The 18933-nt window shown below is 36.7% G+C and overlaps 1 protein-coding gene across 1 annotated transcript in view; it reads right to left on the reverse strand.

Moving 5' to 3' along the window:
* Positions 1-18933, reverse strand: part of LOC106050309 (nitric oxide synthase-like) — a 59277-nt gene that overhangs the window by 31139 nt on the left and 9205 nt on the right. Inside the window, exons 2-9 of the mRNA XM_056006619.1 lie at positions 12827-13696; positions 11225-11361; positions 7596-7758; positions 7211-7302; positions 4950-5091; positions 3146-3285; positions 1653-1827; positions 33-128 (exon numbers count right to left, since the gene is read on the reverse strand). Of these exons, the coding sequence (XP_055862594.1) occupies positions 33-128; positions 1653-1827; positions 3146-3285; positions 4950-5091; positions 7211-7302; positions 7596-7758; positions 11225-11361; positions 12827-13675 (1794 nt within the window). The 5' untranslated portion in view covers positions 13676-13696. The remainder of the gene's footprint in view (positions 1-32; positions 129-1652; positions 1828-3145; positions 3286-4949; positions 5092-7210; positions 7303-7595; positions 7759-11224; positions 11362-12826; positions 13697-18933) is intronic.

An 18933-nucleotide genomic window follows, 5' to 3' on the forward strand; every position in this document is an offset into this window, starting at 1 on the left:
ATAACAATAAACTAGTATCAGAAAGCACTCACCAGAAAACTGTAGAGAACAGCAACATTCACTTCTAATACAACTCTGTCCAGGGCCAATAAGGGCATCTTAGAGAAACTCATTTTGGACGCCACAAGCTGAGCACAAACATATTTGTGTTACAATATTTAATGATGTGTTGTTCTATAATATAAATAGATAAGACAGATAGATAGATTAGATCTATAGATAGATAGATAGATAGATAGATAGATAGATAGATAGATAGATAGATAGATAGATAGATAGATAGATAGATAGATAGATAGATAGATAGAGAGATAGATAGATAGATAGATAAGATCTATAGATAGATAGATAGATAGATAGTTAGATAGATAGATAGATAGATAGATAGATAGATAGATAGATAGATAGATAAGATCTATAGATAGATAGATAGATAGATAGATAGATAGATAGATAGATAGATAGATAGATAGATAGATATCTATAGATAGATAGATAGATAAGATCTATAGATAGATAGATAGATAGATAGATAGATAGATAGATAGATAGATAGATGATAGATAGATAGATAGATAGATAGATAGATAGATAGATAGATAGATAGATGATAGATAGATAAGATCTATAGATAGATAGATAGATAGATAGATAGATAGATAGATAGATAGATAGATAGATAGATAGATAGATAGATAGATAGATAGATAGATAGATAGATGATAGATAGATGATAGATAGATAAGATCTATAGATAGATAGATAGTTAGATAGATAGATAGATAGATAGATAGATAGATAGATAGATAGATAGATAGATAGATAGATAGATAGATAGATAGATAGATAGATAGATAGATAGATAGATTGATAGATAGATAGATAGATAGAGATATAAAGAATATTAATCATTCTGAAACATCATTCAAAATACAATTCTAGATTTTAAAGAAGAAATTTTTATGTTGGATAATTAAATTTTGTAGAGAATATTAGCACTTTCCCTTATCTTATAAATTGCAGAAGTCACTTCAAAAACAGTGGCGTAGCAAGGTACCAGTGGGCCCGGGTCAAGAATACCTAGGTGGGCCCCACTCCCCCCAATAAGACAAACTTAGTGTGCAACACACACAAAAAATCGAGAAGTCTTGTAGATGACAAACAGATATACAAGTCATGTATATCAGTATATGTGTGCCCAATTCGGACATGAATGATGGGCACATGCTTGGTATCGGCCTCATTTTTGCGCCATGGTTGGTACGCCTTAAGCTGTGGGCCAATAATGGTTGTGGGCCCAGGTTCATTATACCCCTTCGCGCCATGGATGCTAAGCCACTACTCAAAAGAAAAAAAAAGATCAAAAAGATTTAGTAAAATAATCATTGTATTGCAGTTCAACAAATGACTTAAAAATAAAGCCACCTTCATTTGTTCTGTGACTTTCGAATAACACCGACTTTAAATGACTTTAAAATACTGCAGCCTGTCATCTGCTATAAAACACTCTGATTTTGCCTACTTACAAGGATAATGTTGTATTTGTTGTGATCACAAGTTTAACTCTATCTACTTACAGGGATAATGTACCTGTTGGGGGTCACAAGTTAAACTCTATTTACTTAGACACAAGTTTTACTCTATCTACTTACAGGGATAATGTTGTATCTGTTGTGGTCGCAGAAGCATCGAGAGGCCACTTGTGTCCCCAGATGCCAGCCACTGAAAGCACACGCTGTAAAGTTGAGTCCACCACAATCCAGTTTGAGACCCCCCAAGACTGGCAGAGCAAACCACTGCAACTCAAGATCTGAGAACCATCTGAACCTTTTGATTAAGATGAGGGTTTAAAATGTATTGAATTTGTTGACATTATTTAGAGAAAGCTTTTTAAGAACACTTTACATGGCCCTAATCCCAAAGTGCCAGCTGGAAGGAAGGGGAGCAACTCAAAGCAACTAACATTTTACATTAAGAGAATGAAGTTGCCTCCCTTCCAATCAAATCTACCCTCAAGTTGTCTCCTCTCATCCTCTCTCTTATCCATTATTCCTCATAACTAAAGTGCATTGTGAGTTTGTGTGTTTGGGGGCGGGGGGTGTCTGTGAGAAATCAGTTTGGGGATTTGGAACCAATGAGAGAAAATGTATCCTTTGCAAGAGAGCTATAAGAGCTACAAGGCCTGTACACATTTGACTTGTTTTGATGCTGTTAGATGCTTTAAACGTGTGCAAATGTAAATGATGTACTAGTCTTTCCAATGTTGAAATCATGTACGCTGAAAAAAAAAACAAAGCTTATCTAACAGAAAGAATTCCACTTTTACAACTATATCTCTCAATTATGTAGATTATTTCCTTTATTTGATATCAAACAAAATAATTAATTACCAAGGATTAATTAAATAAGTGGTTACTTTTTTTTTTATTGGTTAATGTTTTGTTAGGTACAATAAATAGATATTAAATTTTCAACTTGATCCAAGCATAACTGTGGGAGAAATAATGTGTTCAATTAACAATGGGGGCAAAACCCTACATATTTAGCTGTATCTGTGAATACTGAAGGATTCATTTCCCTTCTTCGTATCAAACAATTTTTCTTTATTTGTGTTTATCTATAAATACCAAACTTTTTATCGGACAGACAGACAGACATACAGAGTGAGTTGATATAAGCTTTGTAAAAACGGTTTAATACGTTTTCATCTTGTCAAGATAAAAGAGGTTTGATATAGACCTAAAAAAAAACTTACTCTGGATGTGTTATCATGACTTGTAAGACTAGATCCACTGGCAGAGGGAACCATGCAGGACCATGACCTAAGACTTACTCTGGATGTGTTATCATGACTTGTAAGACTAGATCCTCTGGCAGAGGGAACCATGCAGGATCATGACCTAAAACTTACTCTGGATGTGTTATCATGACTTGTAAGACTAGATCCTCTGGCAGAGGGAACCATGCAGGAACATGACCTAAAACTTACTCTGGATGTGTTATCATGACTTGTAAGACTAGATCCTCTGGCAGAGGGAACCATGCAGGAACATGACCTAAAACTTACTCTGGATGTGTTATCATGACTTGTAAGACTAGATCCTATGGCAGAGGGAACCATGCAGGAACATGACCTAAAACTTACTCTGGATGTGTTATCATGACTTGTAAGACTAGATCCTCTGGAAGAGGGAACCATGCAGGATCATGACCTGGGACAGACACAACTATGGGCAGAAGATCAAAGTTTCCAAATGTTGGTTGCCATCCCAACTTTACACATTCCTAAAAGACAGGAAGCTTGTATTAGAGACTTCATTTCCTGCTAGATATAAACTGGAAACATTTAAAATATTTTTTTGTTTCCTTTTTAAATTGCTTTTTGTATAGAAAATCTTTCCTGCTGTAGAATGCTCAGTGCACTATTCCCTTTGTCATCATGTTGGGGGAAGGGGATAATGTTTACAAGCTACATTCAGGGGCTTAGCAAACACTCAGTTTGAGTCAAGGTTTGAACTCCAGCCGTCTTGAGAGCCATACTTTAAGAGGCAGTATATGAAACCTAAAGTAAAACTTTTGTCCAAGAATGGAACAGAATATCAAATAGACCTCCTGGTGGAGTAAGACTTTGTCTGCATTAGATGCAGAAATATATGCAGGCCACTATTGTGTCTGCATGGTAAAGTAACCAAAAACAAAAGTTACGCACTCCTTTTTCAGACGATAAGATCTATGAGATCAGATAATGTAAAACGCATCTGCTTCTTTTGACTGATGGTAAACATGGGTGCCATGTGGACCAACTGCCTTGAATTCTCCAGCATCCCATTAGAATGTGGCAGAATTAAAACCATTTTAGGGTGTATTATGTTGTTACTACAGAATTTGAATAAAACATCTTTTTAAACCAAACTGAATGTAACATCTTTAGAAGCTTGCCAAGCTTGGACACAGACTGCAGACCCAAAGAGGAAGAGGCTATGCTACAGAAAGATCATATGTAAGATTAAGAGATAGGTGGAAGTGAATGTAACTTTTATTAAGTCTGTTAGATTCAATGTAGATGGATATTAATTGAAACAAAATACAGCGTCACTCTAAGAAATAGACGACTTTCTCTCATGTCACTCTTATCTGCTTTTACTTTTACCCTCCCACATTTATCTCAACCATGCTAGACTTTCTTGAGGCTACATCAGAATCTATCTTGTGGCTACATCAGAATCTAACATGTGGCTACATCAGAAACTATCTTTTGGCTACATCAGAATCTATCTTGTGGCTACATCATAATCTAACATGTGGCTACATCAGAAACTATCTTTTGGCTACATCAGAATCTAGCTTGGGGCTACATCAGAATCTATATTGTGGCTACATCAGAATATATCTTGGGGCTACATCAGAAACTATCTTGTGGAAACATCAGAATCTATCTTGTGGCTTCATCAGAAACTATATTGTGGCTACATCAGAATCTATATTGTGGTTACATTAGAATCTATCTTGTGGCTACATCACAATCTATCTTGTGGTTACATCAGAATCTATTGAGCAAATAGAAACAGTTATCCACCATAATTATACTCATAGAGGCAAGGTTCCTGAGTGGTAAAGCGTTTGACTTCCGAATCGAGGGTTCAGGGTTTGAATCCTGGTAAAGACTTGGTAAAGAGATTTTTAATTTCGAGATTTTTGGGCACCTTTGAGTCCACCCAGCTTTACCTGACTTTAGTTGGGGAAAAGTAAAGGCGGTTGGTCATAATGCTGGCCACATGACACTCTCATTAACCTTGGGCCACAGAAACAGATGACCTTTACCTCATCTGCCCCATTGATCGCATAGAAGGTCTGAAAGGCCTACTTCACTTTTTTTTTTATAATTACACCCAGGCTCACGTCCCAAACACGCACAAACACTCCATAACAGGCCCCTAGCATGCTCTCACCTCTGTAAACTCTAAGTTCTTGGGATCACCCATCAGGGTGCCATCTTCCAGGATGTATGCTGCATAGCTGATGAGATACGAGTTCCAGATCCTGTAGTCTTCGCGTTTGTCAATGTGCTGGTAGAATACTGTCATCGCACATCTGAACAAAATGAGTTTTAACTCACACATTAACATCATGGGCCAGTGATAAGACGTAAGATACCTCAATTTTTTGTACACTCAAGCAACGGTGTTTATTTTCATGCTATATTTAACTCTTTCTCTCCACAATTATATTCCACGTTCCGACAGAATTCATTTTGCTCATTAGTATTTCACTACCCCTTTTTGATTAAGCTTCAATAACGTTTTCCTTTGTTATCAGAAAATGTTTTATTTGGTCTAGAACTAAAGGGGAACGCATGTAAAGTTTATACAATCAAACATTAATTTAATTTAATAATGTTTAATGAAGGATGGTATTGTCCGTTAGGAGAGAAAGAGTTAAAACAACAACAATTTACTGCAGCAGGGGTGAACGACTGTATTGAAAATAGATTTTCTCGATAGAGAAGAACATCGGGGCAGACAAGTTCACTTAATCCTATTTTGTGTTGTTTGTCTTTTTTGTTTGTTTTGTTGCTGATTATGGCCTCGTGTCCCTAACGTCCTTTGTTTATTTTTGGTCTAGCAGGGTTACATATATGCATGTATATTGTATATTTAAATGTAAAAATAGTTTTGTTTACACTTCATTTCTTAAGAACTGGTTGACATTCTTTTCTTTAAGCATTAAAATACAGTAACAAAGAAAAAGGAACGAAAATGATGTGAAGAAATGGGGAGACAATATTAGGAACCTACAGAAAAACATGAGATAAAAGAAATATTCTGAGAGAATTTGAGGCTGCCTAGTCATGTGGTACTCGCGTTAGACTAATGTTTGGAGTTGCTGATGGTCCCGGGTTCATATCCTGATAAATTGAAAAGTTTGTTAGACATAGTCATTTCTTTATAGTTTGATATAGAAGTGAAAAACAGTTTGAAATTTGATTCTGCAGTATTGAAAATGTCAACCTTTTAAAATTCATAGATTATCAGCCTCTTCCCATATTCTGTGCAACAGAGAGACGGAAAAACTAGCTAGCTAGAATTATCTTTTACTGATGAGAAACTGTATTAACCCTTTATCTTTATTTTCCTTCATCCGACATCATTGTTCATTTTTTACATTTGTACATTCTACCCAGTTAGGGTTAAACTTTAATAACATTTTTATTTGCAATCAGAAAACATTACTTTTGGTATAGAATTATAGAACAATGATAATTATAGCTTTTATATAGCGCTACTTTCATGCTTATAGCATGCTCAGAGCGCTTTTGGTCCAATCTCATTTGTGGACCAATAGGGCGGGGGGGGGGGGGGGGGGGGGGGAGGAAAGGGGGTATCTAGGAGTAGGAGTTGCCTTTAGGCGCTCAGTAAACACAACTCTGCCCGAGTCGGGTGTCGAACCTCGAGACCCCTTCTAGGTAGCCAAGACAAGCTAAGTTCAAGCGCACTTGGCCTCTCGACCACGCTTCCCACCTATGCACAATGCATGCATGCACAAATTAAAGTTTATAAAATTAAAAAATAATTTAATTTAATGGGGTCAAATCAACGATGGTATCCTTAATTAGGAGAGAAAGAGTTTTTAAAAGTTTCTACCACTGACACATGAGTCAACAAAATACTTTTAAGGTTTAATTTCTGATAGCAACTTTTCCATTTAGCCTCAAAAATAGAAGAGCTTTCATTTCCTAAATTATCACCGATTGCTATATGTATTCGATTTAGCCTCATCATTAGTAGAATTAATTGATTTCTTTTATCACCACTGGATTATACATGCATTCAATTTACCTTCATCAAAAGTAGAATTCAATACTTTCTTATATTATCAATCGATGTGACATGTATTCCATTGCACATTATCAAAAGTAGAAGTCATTACTTTCTTATATTATCAATCGATGTCACATGTATTCCATTGCACATTATCAATAGTAGAATTCATTACTTTCTTATATTATCAATCGATGTATTCCATTGCACATTATCAATAGTAGAATTCATTACTTTCCTATATCATAACTAGATATAACATGTATTCCATTTACCCTTATCAACTGTTAAGAATTATTACTGTTAATTACAGCATGATGCTATCCTAAAGGCTGAAGCCGTCAGGCTATTTCCCCTACAAAACATGTAGACGGACCCAATCTGTTTCTAACCTTATGTTCCCATTATTTGTAGAATAGCGAATGTGTTGGCACAGCACTTCAAACATCTCCTTTGGGGTTGTACATCCTCTGGCATCGAAAACCTGTCCAATTAGAGCATTGTGAACTATAGATCAAGACAAGAGAATTTATTCAATTTAAGCTAAGTGATTTATATGAAGGTAAAAAGATCTAAAACTTTTCAAATGTAACTTTTTTTGTTAAAGATTTTTAATAAGATCACTAACAAAAACAAAAAAGTACACACTAGAAAAAAACAACTTTAGTTGGAAAAGAGTTAATAGAGTAGTTCCCCCTGTTTACTGTCTTAAGACTGACCTATGTATTTTTATATCTTAACAAAGGCTATTCAAAACATTAGATTATAAAACTTGACCTGTAGCTTTGCCCAATTAATCCGTCCAATACAGCGGTGGGCATTCCTCCATGCCATCTTGGCTCCAAATATCAGTTCGTACCTTGTCAGATCATAAGTGCCAGACTTTTTGATAGACAATTGCACTTCCTGGGCCCTTGCCTTGTGTTCGGGAGAATTCAGTCTGCAATTTGAAGCTAGAGTATCAAAGTCTTTCAATCAGTCAATCCAATATTGTGTCAACATGAGTCACACTTTCAACAAACATTCGTATCAAAAAAAGACATTAAGCAACCAGTTGATGACCTCTGGAATTTCATTAAAAGCTAAATTAAAAACATTAAATCATCTACCAACTCACTAAAAAGTTCTGTCAAATAGTCCACTAAACATTGTACCAGCATTAGAGATATTATCAAGTTCTTTCAATCAGTCACTGCAACATTATGTATTAGTGACATTCATAAGTTCTTTCAATCAGTCACTAAAACATTATGTATTAGTGACATTCATAAGTTCTTTCAATCAGTCACTCCAACATTATGTATTAGTGACATTGATAAGTTCTTTCAATCAGTCACTAAAACATTATGTATTAGTGACATTGATAAGTTCTTTCAATCAGTCACTAAAACATTATGTATTAGTGACATTGATAAGTTCTTTCAATCAGTCACTCCAACATTATGTATTAGTGACATTGATAAGTTCTTTCAATCAGTAACTCCAACATTATGTATTAGTGACATTGATAAGTTCTTTCAATCAGTCACTCCAACATTATGTATTAGTGACATTGGTAAGTTCTTCCAATCAGTCACTCCAACATTATGTATTAGTGACATTGATAAGTTCTTTCAATCAGTCACTCCAACATTATGTATTAGTGACATTGGTAAGTTCTTCCAATCAGTCACTCCAACATTATGTATTAGTGACATTGATAAGTTCTTTCAATCAGTCACTCCAACATTATGTATTAGTGACATTGGTAAGTTCTTCCAATCAGTAACTCCAACATTATGTATTAGTGACATTGATAAGTTCTTTCAATCAGTCACTCCAACATTATGTATTAGTGACATTGGTAAGTTCTTCCAATCAGTCACTCCAACATTATGTATTAGTGACATTGATAAGTTCTTTCAATCAGTCACTAAAACATTATGTATTAGTGACATTCATAAGTTCTTTCAATCAGTCACTCCAACATTATGTATTAGTGACATTCATAAGTTCTTTCAATCAGTCACTCCAACATTATGTATTAGTGACATTCATAAGTTCTTTCAATCAGTCACTCCAACATTATGTATTAGTGACATTCATAAGTTCTTTCAATCAGTCACTCCAGCTTTGTGTCAGCATTAGTGGCATCAAATAAGTCCTTTCAATCAGTCAACCCAATATTGGATATTAGTGACATTGACAAGTTCTGTCAATTAGTCAATCAAACATTGTGCCAACATTAGTGACATTGACAAGTTCTATCAATTATTCAATCAAACATTGGATATTAGTGACATTCACACGTTCTGTCAATTAGTCAATCAAACATTGGATATTAGTGGCATTCACACGTTCTGTCAATTAGTCAATCAAACATTGCGCCAGCATTAGTGACAACCTAACATTGTGTTAACACTTAGAGAAAACGGAAGTGAACCAAACCCTTCTGGAACAAATAGTAATTTGTTTTTAGTAGAGCAATGACACCATTTTCTTTTGCATCTAATGAATAACGTGTCTCAGAATAATTGAAATGGCTAGACTAAAAATGTTTCTTCAATATTCTTCTTGTTCTATTAGATGGATTTCCACTGGTCCCTCAATAACATATTAGACTAAAAATGTTTCTTCAATATTCTTCTTGTTCTATTAGATGGATTTCCACTGGTCCCTCAATAACATATTAGACTAAAAATGTTTCTTCAATATTCTTCTTGTTTCATTAGATGAATTTCCACTGGTCCCTCAATAACATATTAGACTAAAATGTTTCTACAATATTCTTCTTCTTCTATTAGATGGATTTCCACTGGTCCCTCAATAACATATTAGACTAAAATGTTTCTACAATATTCTTCTTGTTTCATTAGATGGATTTCCACTGGTCCCTCAATAACATATTAGACTAAAAATGTTTCTTTAATATTCTTCTTGTTCTATTAGATGGATTTCCACTGGTCCCTCAATAACATATTAGACTAAAAATGTTTCTTCAATATTCTTCTTGTTCTATTAGATGAATTTCCACTGGTCCCTCAATAACATATTAGACTAAAAATGTTTCTTCAATATTCTTCTTGTTCTATTAGATGGATTTCCACTGGTCCCTCAATAACATATTAGACTAAAATGTTTCTTCAATATTCTTCTTGTTCTATTAGATGGATTTCCACTGGTCCCTCAATAACATATTAGACTAAAATGTTTCTTCAATATTCTTCTTGTTTCATTAGATGAATTTCCACTGGTCCCTCAATAACATATTAGACTAAAAATGTTTCTTCAATATTCTTCTTGTTCTATTAGATGGATTTCCACTGGTCCCTCAATAACATATTAGACTAAAAATGTTTCTTCAATATTCTTCTTGTTCTATTAGATGAATTTCCACTGGTCCCTCAATAACATATTAGACTAAAAATGTTTCTTCAATATTCTTCTTGTTTCATTAGATGGATTTCCACTGGTCCCTCAATAACATATTAGACTAAAATGTTTCTTCAATATTCTTCTTGTTTCATTAGATGGATTTCCACTGGTCCCTCAATAACATATTAGACTAAAATGTTTCTTCAATATTCTTCTTGTTCTATTAGATGGATTTCCACTGGTCCCTCAATAACATATTAGACTAAAATGTTTCTTCAATATTCTTCTTGTTTCATTAGATGAATTTCCACTGGTCCCTCAATAACATATTAGACTAAAAATGTTTCTTCAATATTCTTCTTGTTCTATTAGATGGATTTCCACTGGTCCCTCAATAACATATTAGACTAAAAATGTTTCTTCAATATTCTTCTTGTTCTATTAGATGAATTTCCACTGGTCCCTCAATAACATATTAGACTAAAAATGTTTCTTCAATATTCTTCTTGTTTCATTAGATGGATTTCCACTGGTCCCTCAATAACATATTAGACTAAAATGTTTCTTCAATATTCTTCTTGTTCTATTAGATGGATTTCCACTGGTCCCTCAATAACATATTAGACTAAAATGTTTCTTCAATATTCTTCTTGTTTCATTAGATGAATTTCCACTGGTCCCTCAATAACATATTAGACTAAAAATGTTTCTTCAATATTCTTCTTGTTCTATTAGATGGATTTCCACTGGTCCCTCAATAACATATTAGACTAAAAATGTTTCTTCAATATTCTTCTTGTTCTATTAGATGAATTTCCACTGGTCCCTCAATAACATATTAGACTAAAAATGTTTCTTCAATATTCTTCTTGTTCTATTAGATGGATTTCCACTGGTCCCTCAATAACATATTAGACTAAAATGTTTCTTCAATATTCTTCTTGTTTCATTAGATGGATTTCCACTGGTCCCTCAAAAACATATTATGAGCCACCAGTGAGACTTTATTTCAAACATCAGAAAAATGTTGAGGTCAAATAAAAGAGTCTTACTTTTTAATGGAGGTGTAGAACTGATCCAGGAAATTCATAGCATGAGTTATGGTGTCTTCTATTCTTCGTTCAGCATCCGGGGTAACAACTTCAGACTTGACAGCACTCATACACAGATGACTGTCACATTTCAATTCCTGTCAAGGCGCATACGTGAGTCATGAAAGTGATTTCAATTCATGTCATAGTCAGTTACATGCACTATACACATCTAGTGTGGAAATCCTAAACTGAATTTATTTCATTTTAAATAATAATTCCATGTTTTGTAGAATTGCCTCTTCTACAACAGCTCATATAGGGCTCAGGACAAATCTTAAGCCCATGCAAAGATAGTTCTGAGCTAATAGGACGTAATCATCTTCTTTTTTTGAAGTAACGTCTGTTTTACATAAGATAATAATAAAGAAAAAAAAAATGACTTCTTGACTCAATATCAAATTCGTCAATTAAAAATTCAAAGTTTTTAGCATTGTTTTCAAAAGTAAAGTTATTGATTAGGTTAATGCACGACATACAACCAGGTAGTAGGTAACTATATATCACAAACATTGTTATTGCCGTCATCCAGAAAGCTTATTCCACACAAAAATAGAAGGGCCCGGGGGGGGGGGGGGGGGGGGGGGCGGAAGGACGGGCTTTTAGCCCAAGTGACATTATATCCCCCCACCTTACTCTTTTTAGTGCTGCCTAATTTCTGAACTATTTTCAAATGTAAGGTGTTTCTTACAAGATAATGCTAAAAGTAATTTGTCAAATAGAGTTAACTATATACGACATCTTGAGATATACCACTTTTAAAACAAGCTTGATAACTACTAGATCATTCAAAGTAATAGCAACCTTTTTTTTTTTTTTTTTTTCGTATAGCAGTGATTCTCAAACTTTTGACTTAAGCGTACCCTTCTAGAATTTTTGTAATGCTGAGTACCCCTCCCCTGAAAGGGGGGAAAGATTTATTTTAATAACAATCAATATTTTTTTCTGGGCCTACATACACAAAATAATAATTACTCTTATCACAATTAAGTATTCAAAAAGTGAGTTTATTTTTTTGCATTCTTCAAAGACATAACAAAAGCAGTGTAAAAAAAAAAAAAAGGAAACGTTGAAAAAAAGGGGCGTGTCGCCGAAATTGTAACATCCCTATCCATTTCCGGATCTTTCTAGAAATTTATTTTAAAATGTAAACTAGCACCGTATTTGAGTTTGTTAAAAAAGTATAATAAATAAAAAAACGATTTTAAACTTATATTTTATTTTTAATTTATAAACTAAATGGGTATTTTTAAAAAAATCAACAAAGTTAACCATGTGCAACGGGACCCCCCCTCAAACTCTTCCTGTACCCTGGACGAACACATACCCCACTTTGGGAAACACTGCTGAAATGATATAAAATGCAGTCTGTTTCCAGTTTAAGACTGACTGTTTCATTAATCCTTAAAGCTGAAGATCTCAAGTCTTAGAACAATAAATTGAAACAAATACACATTAGCAAGTGTAAGTTTTCTTGTGTTTGAAACCTAAGATCTAAAACATTAGAGCCATTGATCTAGACTCTAGACAAATATATATTACATAGCCCATATTGGTACTTACACTAAATGCGTCACTGTGAAGAGTGTCTACGTAAGTTGTGTCATCTAAATAGTTTTTCAGCTTCACTGGCTTCCCAGTATAAACTGCAGATCTAAAGACTGGGAAGGTTATCACGTGTTCCCCAAAAGAAGCATTGGACAGAGACTCCCCTGGCCTATAGGAGTCAAAGGTCATGAGAGACCCTTTCTCCTGATTAGTCAGCAGCTTTTTCCTGCCGTAGAAATTGGTGATTCTTCTTTCATTCAAGGCCGAGAATCTCTTGTCGATATAAGAGGAAATCATTTTGTCCGTGCCGCAGGAGAATTGTAAGTCTGCACCCCATGTCACGCGCATGTCCACAGACGTTGACATCTGGCGGTCCACAGAAGCAGAATGACCGGCGTCCGAAATTTTAAGCGTGGAAGCCCGCTGAGGGGGCGTGCTGGGAAACAATACAAAAGACATTTCCGTTGCTCGGCGCGAAAACCTATCAGCACATATCTGTCCAAAGGGAGTTAGCTTTGATGTCCTACAAGCATCCTTCTCTTCAATGTTGTAAATTGGATAACCCTGGGCAGTTTTCCCCACTGGAGACAGCAGTCTAGACTCTGCTCCTGGCCAGTGGTGGGACGCCTTCCGTGACATACTCGGCTCCAGCATCTCAGGCATGTTGGATCTCGTTTTGAAAATGGGACGCGACAGTTTTTTCATCATGTTTGAAAATGTTTTAGATCTCAACTTTTTGTTGAGATTCGCAATGTCAGAGGTTATGCTCCCTTTCGAGCGAGAAGCTTTTTTGAAATCTAACGAAGATCCTTTCAAAAAAATGAAGTGATTGGAACCCTTCGTACGAACAGCAGAAGGCTGCATCTTTTGGACTTCGGATAGTGGCTAAAAGAAAACAACAACAATAGCCATTATTAGAAAGGCCAAAGAGCTAGCAATAGTGTTCATAATATTTTTTAGGCATCTCTTAACCAGTGCCGAGTATCAAAACCCATTATTCTAAAACCATTGTTTTTCAGCTTAAAAAAACAAAGAGAGAAACACAGTTGGTATAATATGTCTGAGCTATAACTCTATAAAGAAAGAGAGGATGAACAAAAACAATAGACTAGATTTAGATCTAGATCTCTAGATTGTCTAGATCCAATCTAGATCTTGTTTCAGGGGTCTAGATAGATACATTAATAATACAATAATAATAATTAATCATGGTACCCCGACAAAATAGCGCGAACAAAATAGCGCCGACAAAATATATTTCAGTCATTTTAAAAGAACTACTTTAGATAACTACTTTTAGATAAAATAGGACTAGAGCCCCATATTTTTTCTTGTTATAATGTTATCTGTCTCCCTCTCTCTCTCTCTCCTGTCGTTCTCTGCCTATTCTCTCTTTCTTTCTGTTTGTCTCTCTCTCTCTCTCTCTGTCTCTCTCTCTCCCTCCACTTTTCCATTAAATCTTCCTCGTTCTATATGAATCTATGTATACCGGTATTTACAAATAGGCCTATATACATCTATCCTTTCTTCTTTTTTTTTTCTGTATTCTCCCCTCTTTGTCTGTCTCTGTTTTCATCTCTCTCTCTCCTTTATCCCATCTATCTCTTCTCCCACTTCTCTTTCAGTCTCTCTCTCTGTATCTCTCTGAGTTTCTGTCCCCCCCTCTCTCTCTCTGAGTTTTTGTCTCTCTCTCTCTCTCTCTCTGTGAGTTTTTGTCTCTCTCTCTCTCTCTCTGTGAGTTTTTGTCTCTCTCTCTCTCTCTGTATCTCTCTGAGTTTTTGTCTCTCTCTCTCTCTCTCTGTGTATCTCTCTGAGTTTTTGTCTCTCTCTCTCTCTGTGTATCTCTCTGAGTTTTTGTCTCTCTCTCTCTCTCTCTCTGTGTATCTCTCTGTGAGTTTTTGTCTCTCTCTCTCTCTGTGTATCTCTCTGAGTTTTTGTCTCTCTCTCTCTCTGTGTATCTCACTGAGTTTTTGTCTCTCTCGCTCTCTCTGAGTTTTTGTCTCTCTCTCTCTCTCTCTCTGTGTATCTCTCTGAGTTTCTGTCTCTCTCTCTGTGTATCTCTCTGAGTTTCTGTCTCTCTCTCTCTCTGTGTATCTCTCTGAGTTTCTGTCTCTCTCTCTCTCTGTGTATCTCTCTGAGTTTCTGTCTCTCTCTCTCTCTCTACTCATTCTCTCTGTTACATATATGTGTATTTATGTTGATGTATGTTATGTGTGTTGTTGTCTTGTAGTCTCTCTTGCTCTACTATTGCAGTATGTTCAAGTGTTCACATGTTGTTCCTCCAGTATGTTATTAGTGTGTATTACAGTCTTCTGTTCGTTTGTTCCCTTCCTGGCCACGTCAATACAATGGAGATACGGGCGAAATGACTCTGGATCAGAAAAATGTTGTTTTTTTTACATTCCGATGGTCTAGACTCTAGAGGTTAAAGTTCGCTCAGAGTCACAGGCTAGAGCCTCGGTCGGCGCAGTCCATTATTTTCGTAGCATTTTAATTCACTACTTTCTCTCTTAAAAATTGGTCCCTGGTGCTGCTATTCATATGTATGTATCACAGTTCTCACTCTATCAGTTTGTTCAGCATGGCGTCATTTTCGAAATTTCGATTGATCAAAAATTATTTAAAATTTTCTAAGATACAGAGCAAGATGGCTTCACTTTGTGTTCTTTCATCGAGGAAACAGACAAAAGTTTAGAAACAGATGGCACTGGTTACTGACTTTTCTACTTAAACATCATTGTTGTTATTACATTATAATGGATACTATAACACTCTCTGTTCCTGTCTCTCTCATTCTCTCTCTCCTCTGTATTTCTCTTTGTTCCTGTCTTTTCGTCCCTCCCTCCCTCTCTCTGCTGTTCTCTGTCTCCGTCTCTCTATCTTTATCTCAGCTCTTCTATCTGCTGATTATTCATTCACTATTTGACTCAGTCCTCCAGGTCGCAGTGCCACTGAGTAGAGAGAAAGGTGACGAGTTGGGACGCGAACTCTAAGGGCACGATGAACAACGATGTGTCATAATCAAAGAATGAAGCCAGGTCTTGATATCTGAGCCTCTTTACTGTGTTACTCGCGAGGATTTTCTTAGCAATAGAGAGAAAAGATATTCCTCTGTGTTAATCGCAGATTTAGCGCTTCCCTTGCGCAAAAGACGAGATGGTATCATGTCTTGTATCCATATAAGCTAAATATCTGGTGTAGAATATGAGGTAGTGCTGCCCTCGGCCACTTATAGCGACTAGCGAGTAGGGCCCAGGAACGAGGCGCGGTGTGCTCTGTACGCGGTACAGTCGCCTTACTGGGTTCACAGCGGTTACTGCTGGGGCTCTCTTAAGAGGGGAAAGATCTCCGGGTCCAAGCCTGTTCGTTGGATAAAAGCCTTTCTAACGAACAATGGGATAAAGGAAATACGAAGGAGTAGTCTTTCAATCAGGGTTATATATTTTTTTTTATAGTGGCTGCGAGCTGTTGAATGACAGTATAGACTTCATATTTTATCTACGACTTCTGCATGGAAAATTCCGAGAAATTCATGAGATGAACTCCTACTATAAAAAAAAAAAAAAAAAGAGCAGGAAGAACTATTCCTCCCGTAGTGCTCTGGCAAGAAACTGGGCCGTTCGGCGTAACGTTTCGTAGCTATCATACAGGTCGAGTGACTGCTCAGACACATCCCCCCTTAGCTCGCGGAGCTGGGGACGCTAGTACAAGACGTGCTACACTGTTTCGACGCTCTCTTCACAATGAGGGCATCGGGAGTCGTAATTCGAACGGAACCGGGCAAAATATGCCCCAACAGGACAATGTTCCGTCCTACACTGAGTGCTCGGATTTCTGACGTAACTTGTATAAACATGCTTGGTGCTTGGAGGTGAGTGGCTGCCAAAGCTCCTTCTCGAGCAAGGACGTCTGCCGCCTCATAGCCCCTCACGCCACAATGTGAGGGCGCCCACTGCATGAAAACTACAGCTCCAATAGCTCGGCGAATGTTATCTGCGCGCCGACTGCCTCTTCTATTACAGGCGAGTAGCCTAAACGGAATAAGTTTAATTAATAGAGTCTGAGCCTGCTTTAACGTCAGCAGCGATGTTAAACAGGGATATGTACTTGCACCTACTCTGTTTGGTATAATCATTTACTGCGTCATGATTACAACATCAACGAAAGTGTAGATTTCAAGCAAGGTCCTTAGGAAACTTCTTCCACGTATTCAGATGGAGGAGAAAAAAAGTTTAAACTATTTTAATCCTCTGCGCTGATGGCGCAGCTTTTATTGCTGAATTTTACAGGACACAGTTGACAGACTGTCATCTGCATGCATTTAGTCAAATAACTAGCCCCCCTCTCCCCACCAAAAAAAAAAAAAAAGAGTCCGTGGCCGATCACTTAAAATGGTTTATTATTTCTGTTCCCTCAGCTCCATTATCGCCAATGCTATGATAGTGGATAAGGACATTCAAAACAGAGCTAACGCAGTGAGCACCATATCACGGATGAAGAAAAGAGTCCGCTGGAATTTTTTTACTGACCTACTAGTGCTACTACAGCTGCAATATTCTACCGCGCCCGTGTGCTGAGCATTCTGCTACATCGCAGTCTATCTGCTCTTTGCAACTGCTTTAAGATGGATTCTGAAAAGTGTCAAGGTAAAATCACAAACGACGAAGCCCCTGCATCCCCATTGTTCTACAATCACCATTCACCTTGGCTGGTTTAGGTATAATCATTGACTGCCAGATGGTCGATGTTCACAAACTATATTGTATTATTCCATTAGAGACATGATATTTCAGGAGAAACGTAGGTCGCCCACTCTTTATTTACACTGATGTACACCTATGTATGTGTGACATGAATAACACCAAAAGTTGGGAGAAAAAAAGCACAGGATAAGGCCTGGGGCCCACATAAAGTAAGCTTAAAGAAGGAGCAGGGGCATGTCAGTACCTACTTAAAAGGTAGCCTACTATGTATAGGTAGTACCTACTTAAAAGGTAGCCTTCTATGTAAAGGCAGTACCTACTTCAAAGGTAGCCTGCTATGTAAAGACAGTACCTACTTCAAAGGTAGCCTACTATGTATAGGTAGTACCTGCTTAAAAGGTAGCCTGCTATGTAAAGGCAGTACCTACTTCAAAGGTAGCCTGCTATGTAAAGGCAGTACCTACTTCAAAGGTAGCCTACTATGTATAGGCAGTATCTACTTCAAAGGTAGCCTGCTATGTAAAGGCAGTAACTTCTTCAAAGGTAGCCTGCTATGTAAAGGCAGTACCTACTTCAAAGGTAGCCTGCTATGTAAAGGCAGTACCTACTTCAAAGGTAGCCTGCTATGTTAAGGCAGTACCTACTTCAAAGGCAGCCTACTATGTATAGGCAGTACCTACTTCAAAGGTAGCCTGCTATGTAAAGGCAGTACCTACTTCAAAGGTAGCCTACTATGTATAGGCAGTATCTACTTCAAAGGTAGCCTGCTATGTAAAGGCAGTAACTTCTTTAAAGGTAGCCTGCTATGTAAAGGCAGTACCTACTTCAAATGTAGCCTGCTATGTAAAGGCAGTACCTACTTCAAAGGTAGCCTGCTATGTTAAGGCAGTACCTACTTCAAAGGCAGCCTACTATGTATAGGCAGTACCTACTTAAAAGGTAGCCTACTATGTATAGGGGGCAGAGTGGATACCTAGCATCACTTACTATGGGTGATTGGGTGCACATCTTGCGTACATGTAACAACTCTTTTGGCGCTTATTAAAGTATCTGCTATATAATAATTAAATATGCCTTCTCTTCACTTGAAATGTTGCACTTCTATTGTCTCGGATGTCCACTGAAACTAGAGTAACTGCCCGTCTGACCCTGTGGCCAGATAAAAAACGAGGCTTGTCCGTGATTTAAAACGAGACTACACTTGTCTTGTGAAATATGAAAATTAAGTGTTTTCATTGAACACTGATTACAGCATGTCAGATTCGCAAACCATGCTGTGACAATACCTGTATTTATAATTTGTAAAATTTGATATTGTATTTCTGTATACAGATAGGCCTACTGATATAGACTCATGGGATACGGGAGAAATAAAAGAAAAACACAATATACGTGTCACGAGTCAAGTCTGTGACCTAT

Source organism: Biomphalaria glabrata, chromosome 12, assembly GCF_947242115.1.
Source record: "Biomphalaria glabrata chromosome 12, xgBioGlab47.1, whole genome shotgun sequence".
In the NCBI taxonomy this organism is placed as follows: Eukaryota; Metazoa; Mollusca; class Gastropoda; family Planorbidae; genus Biomphalaria; species Biomphalaria glabrata.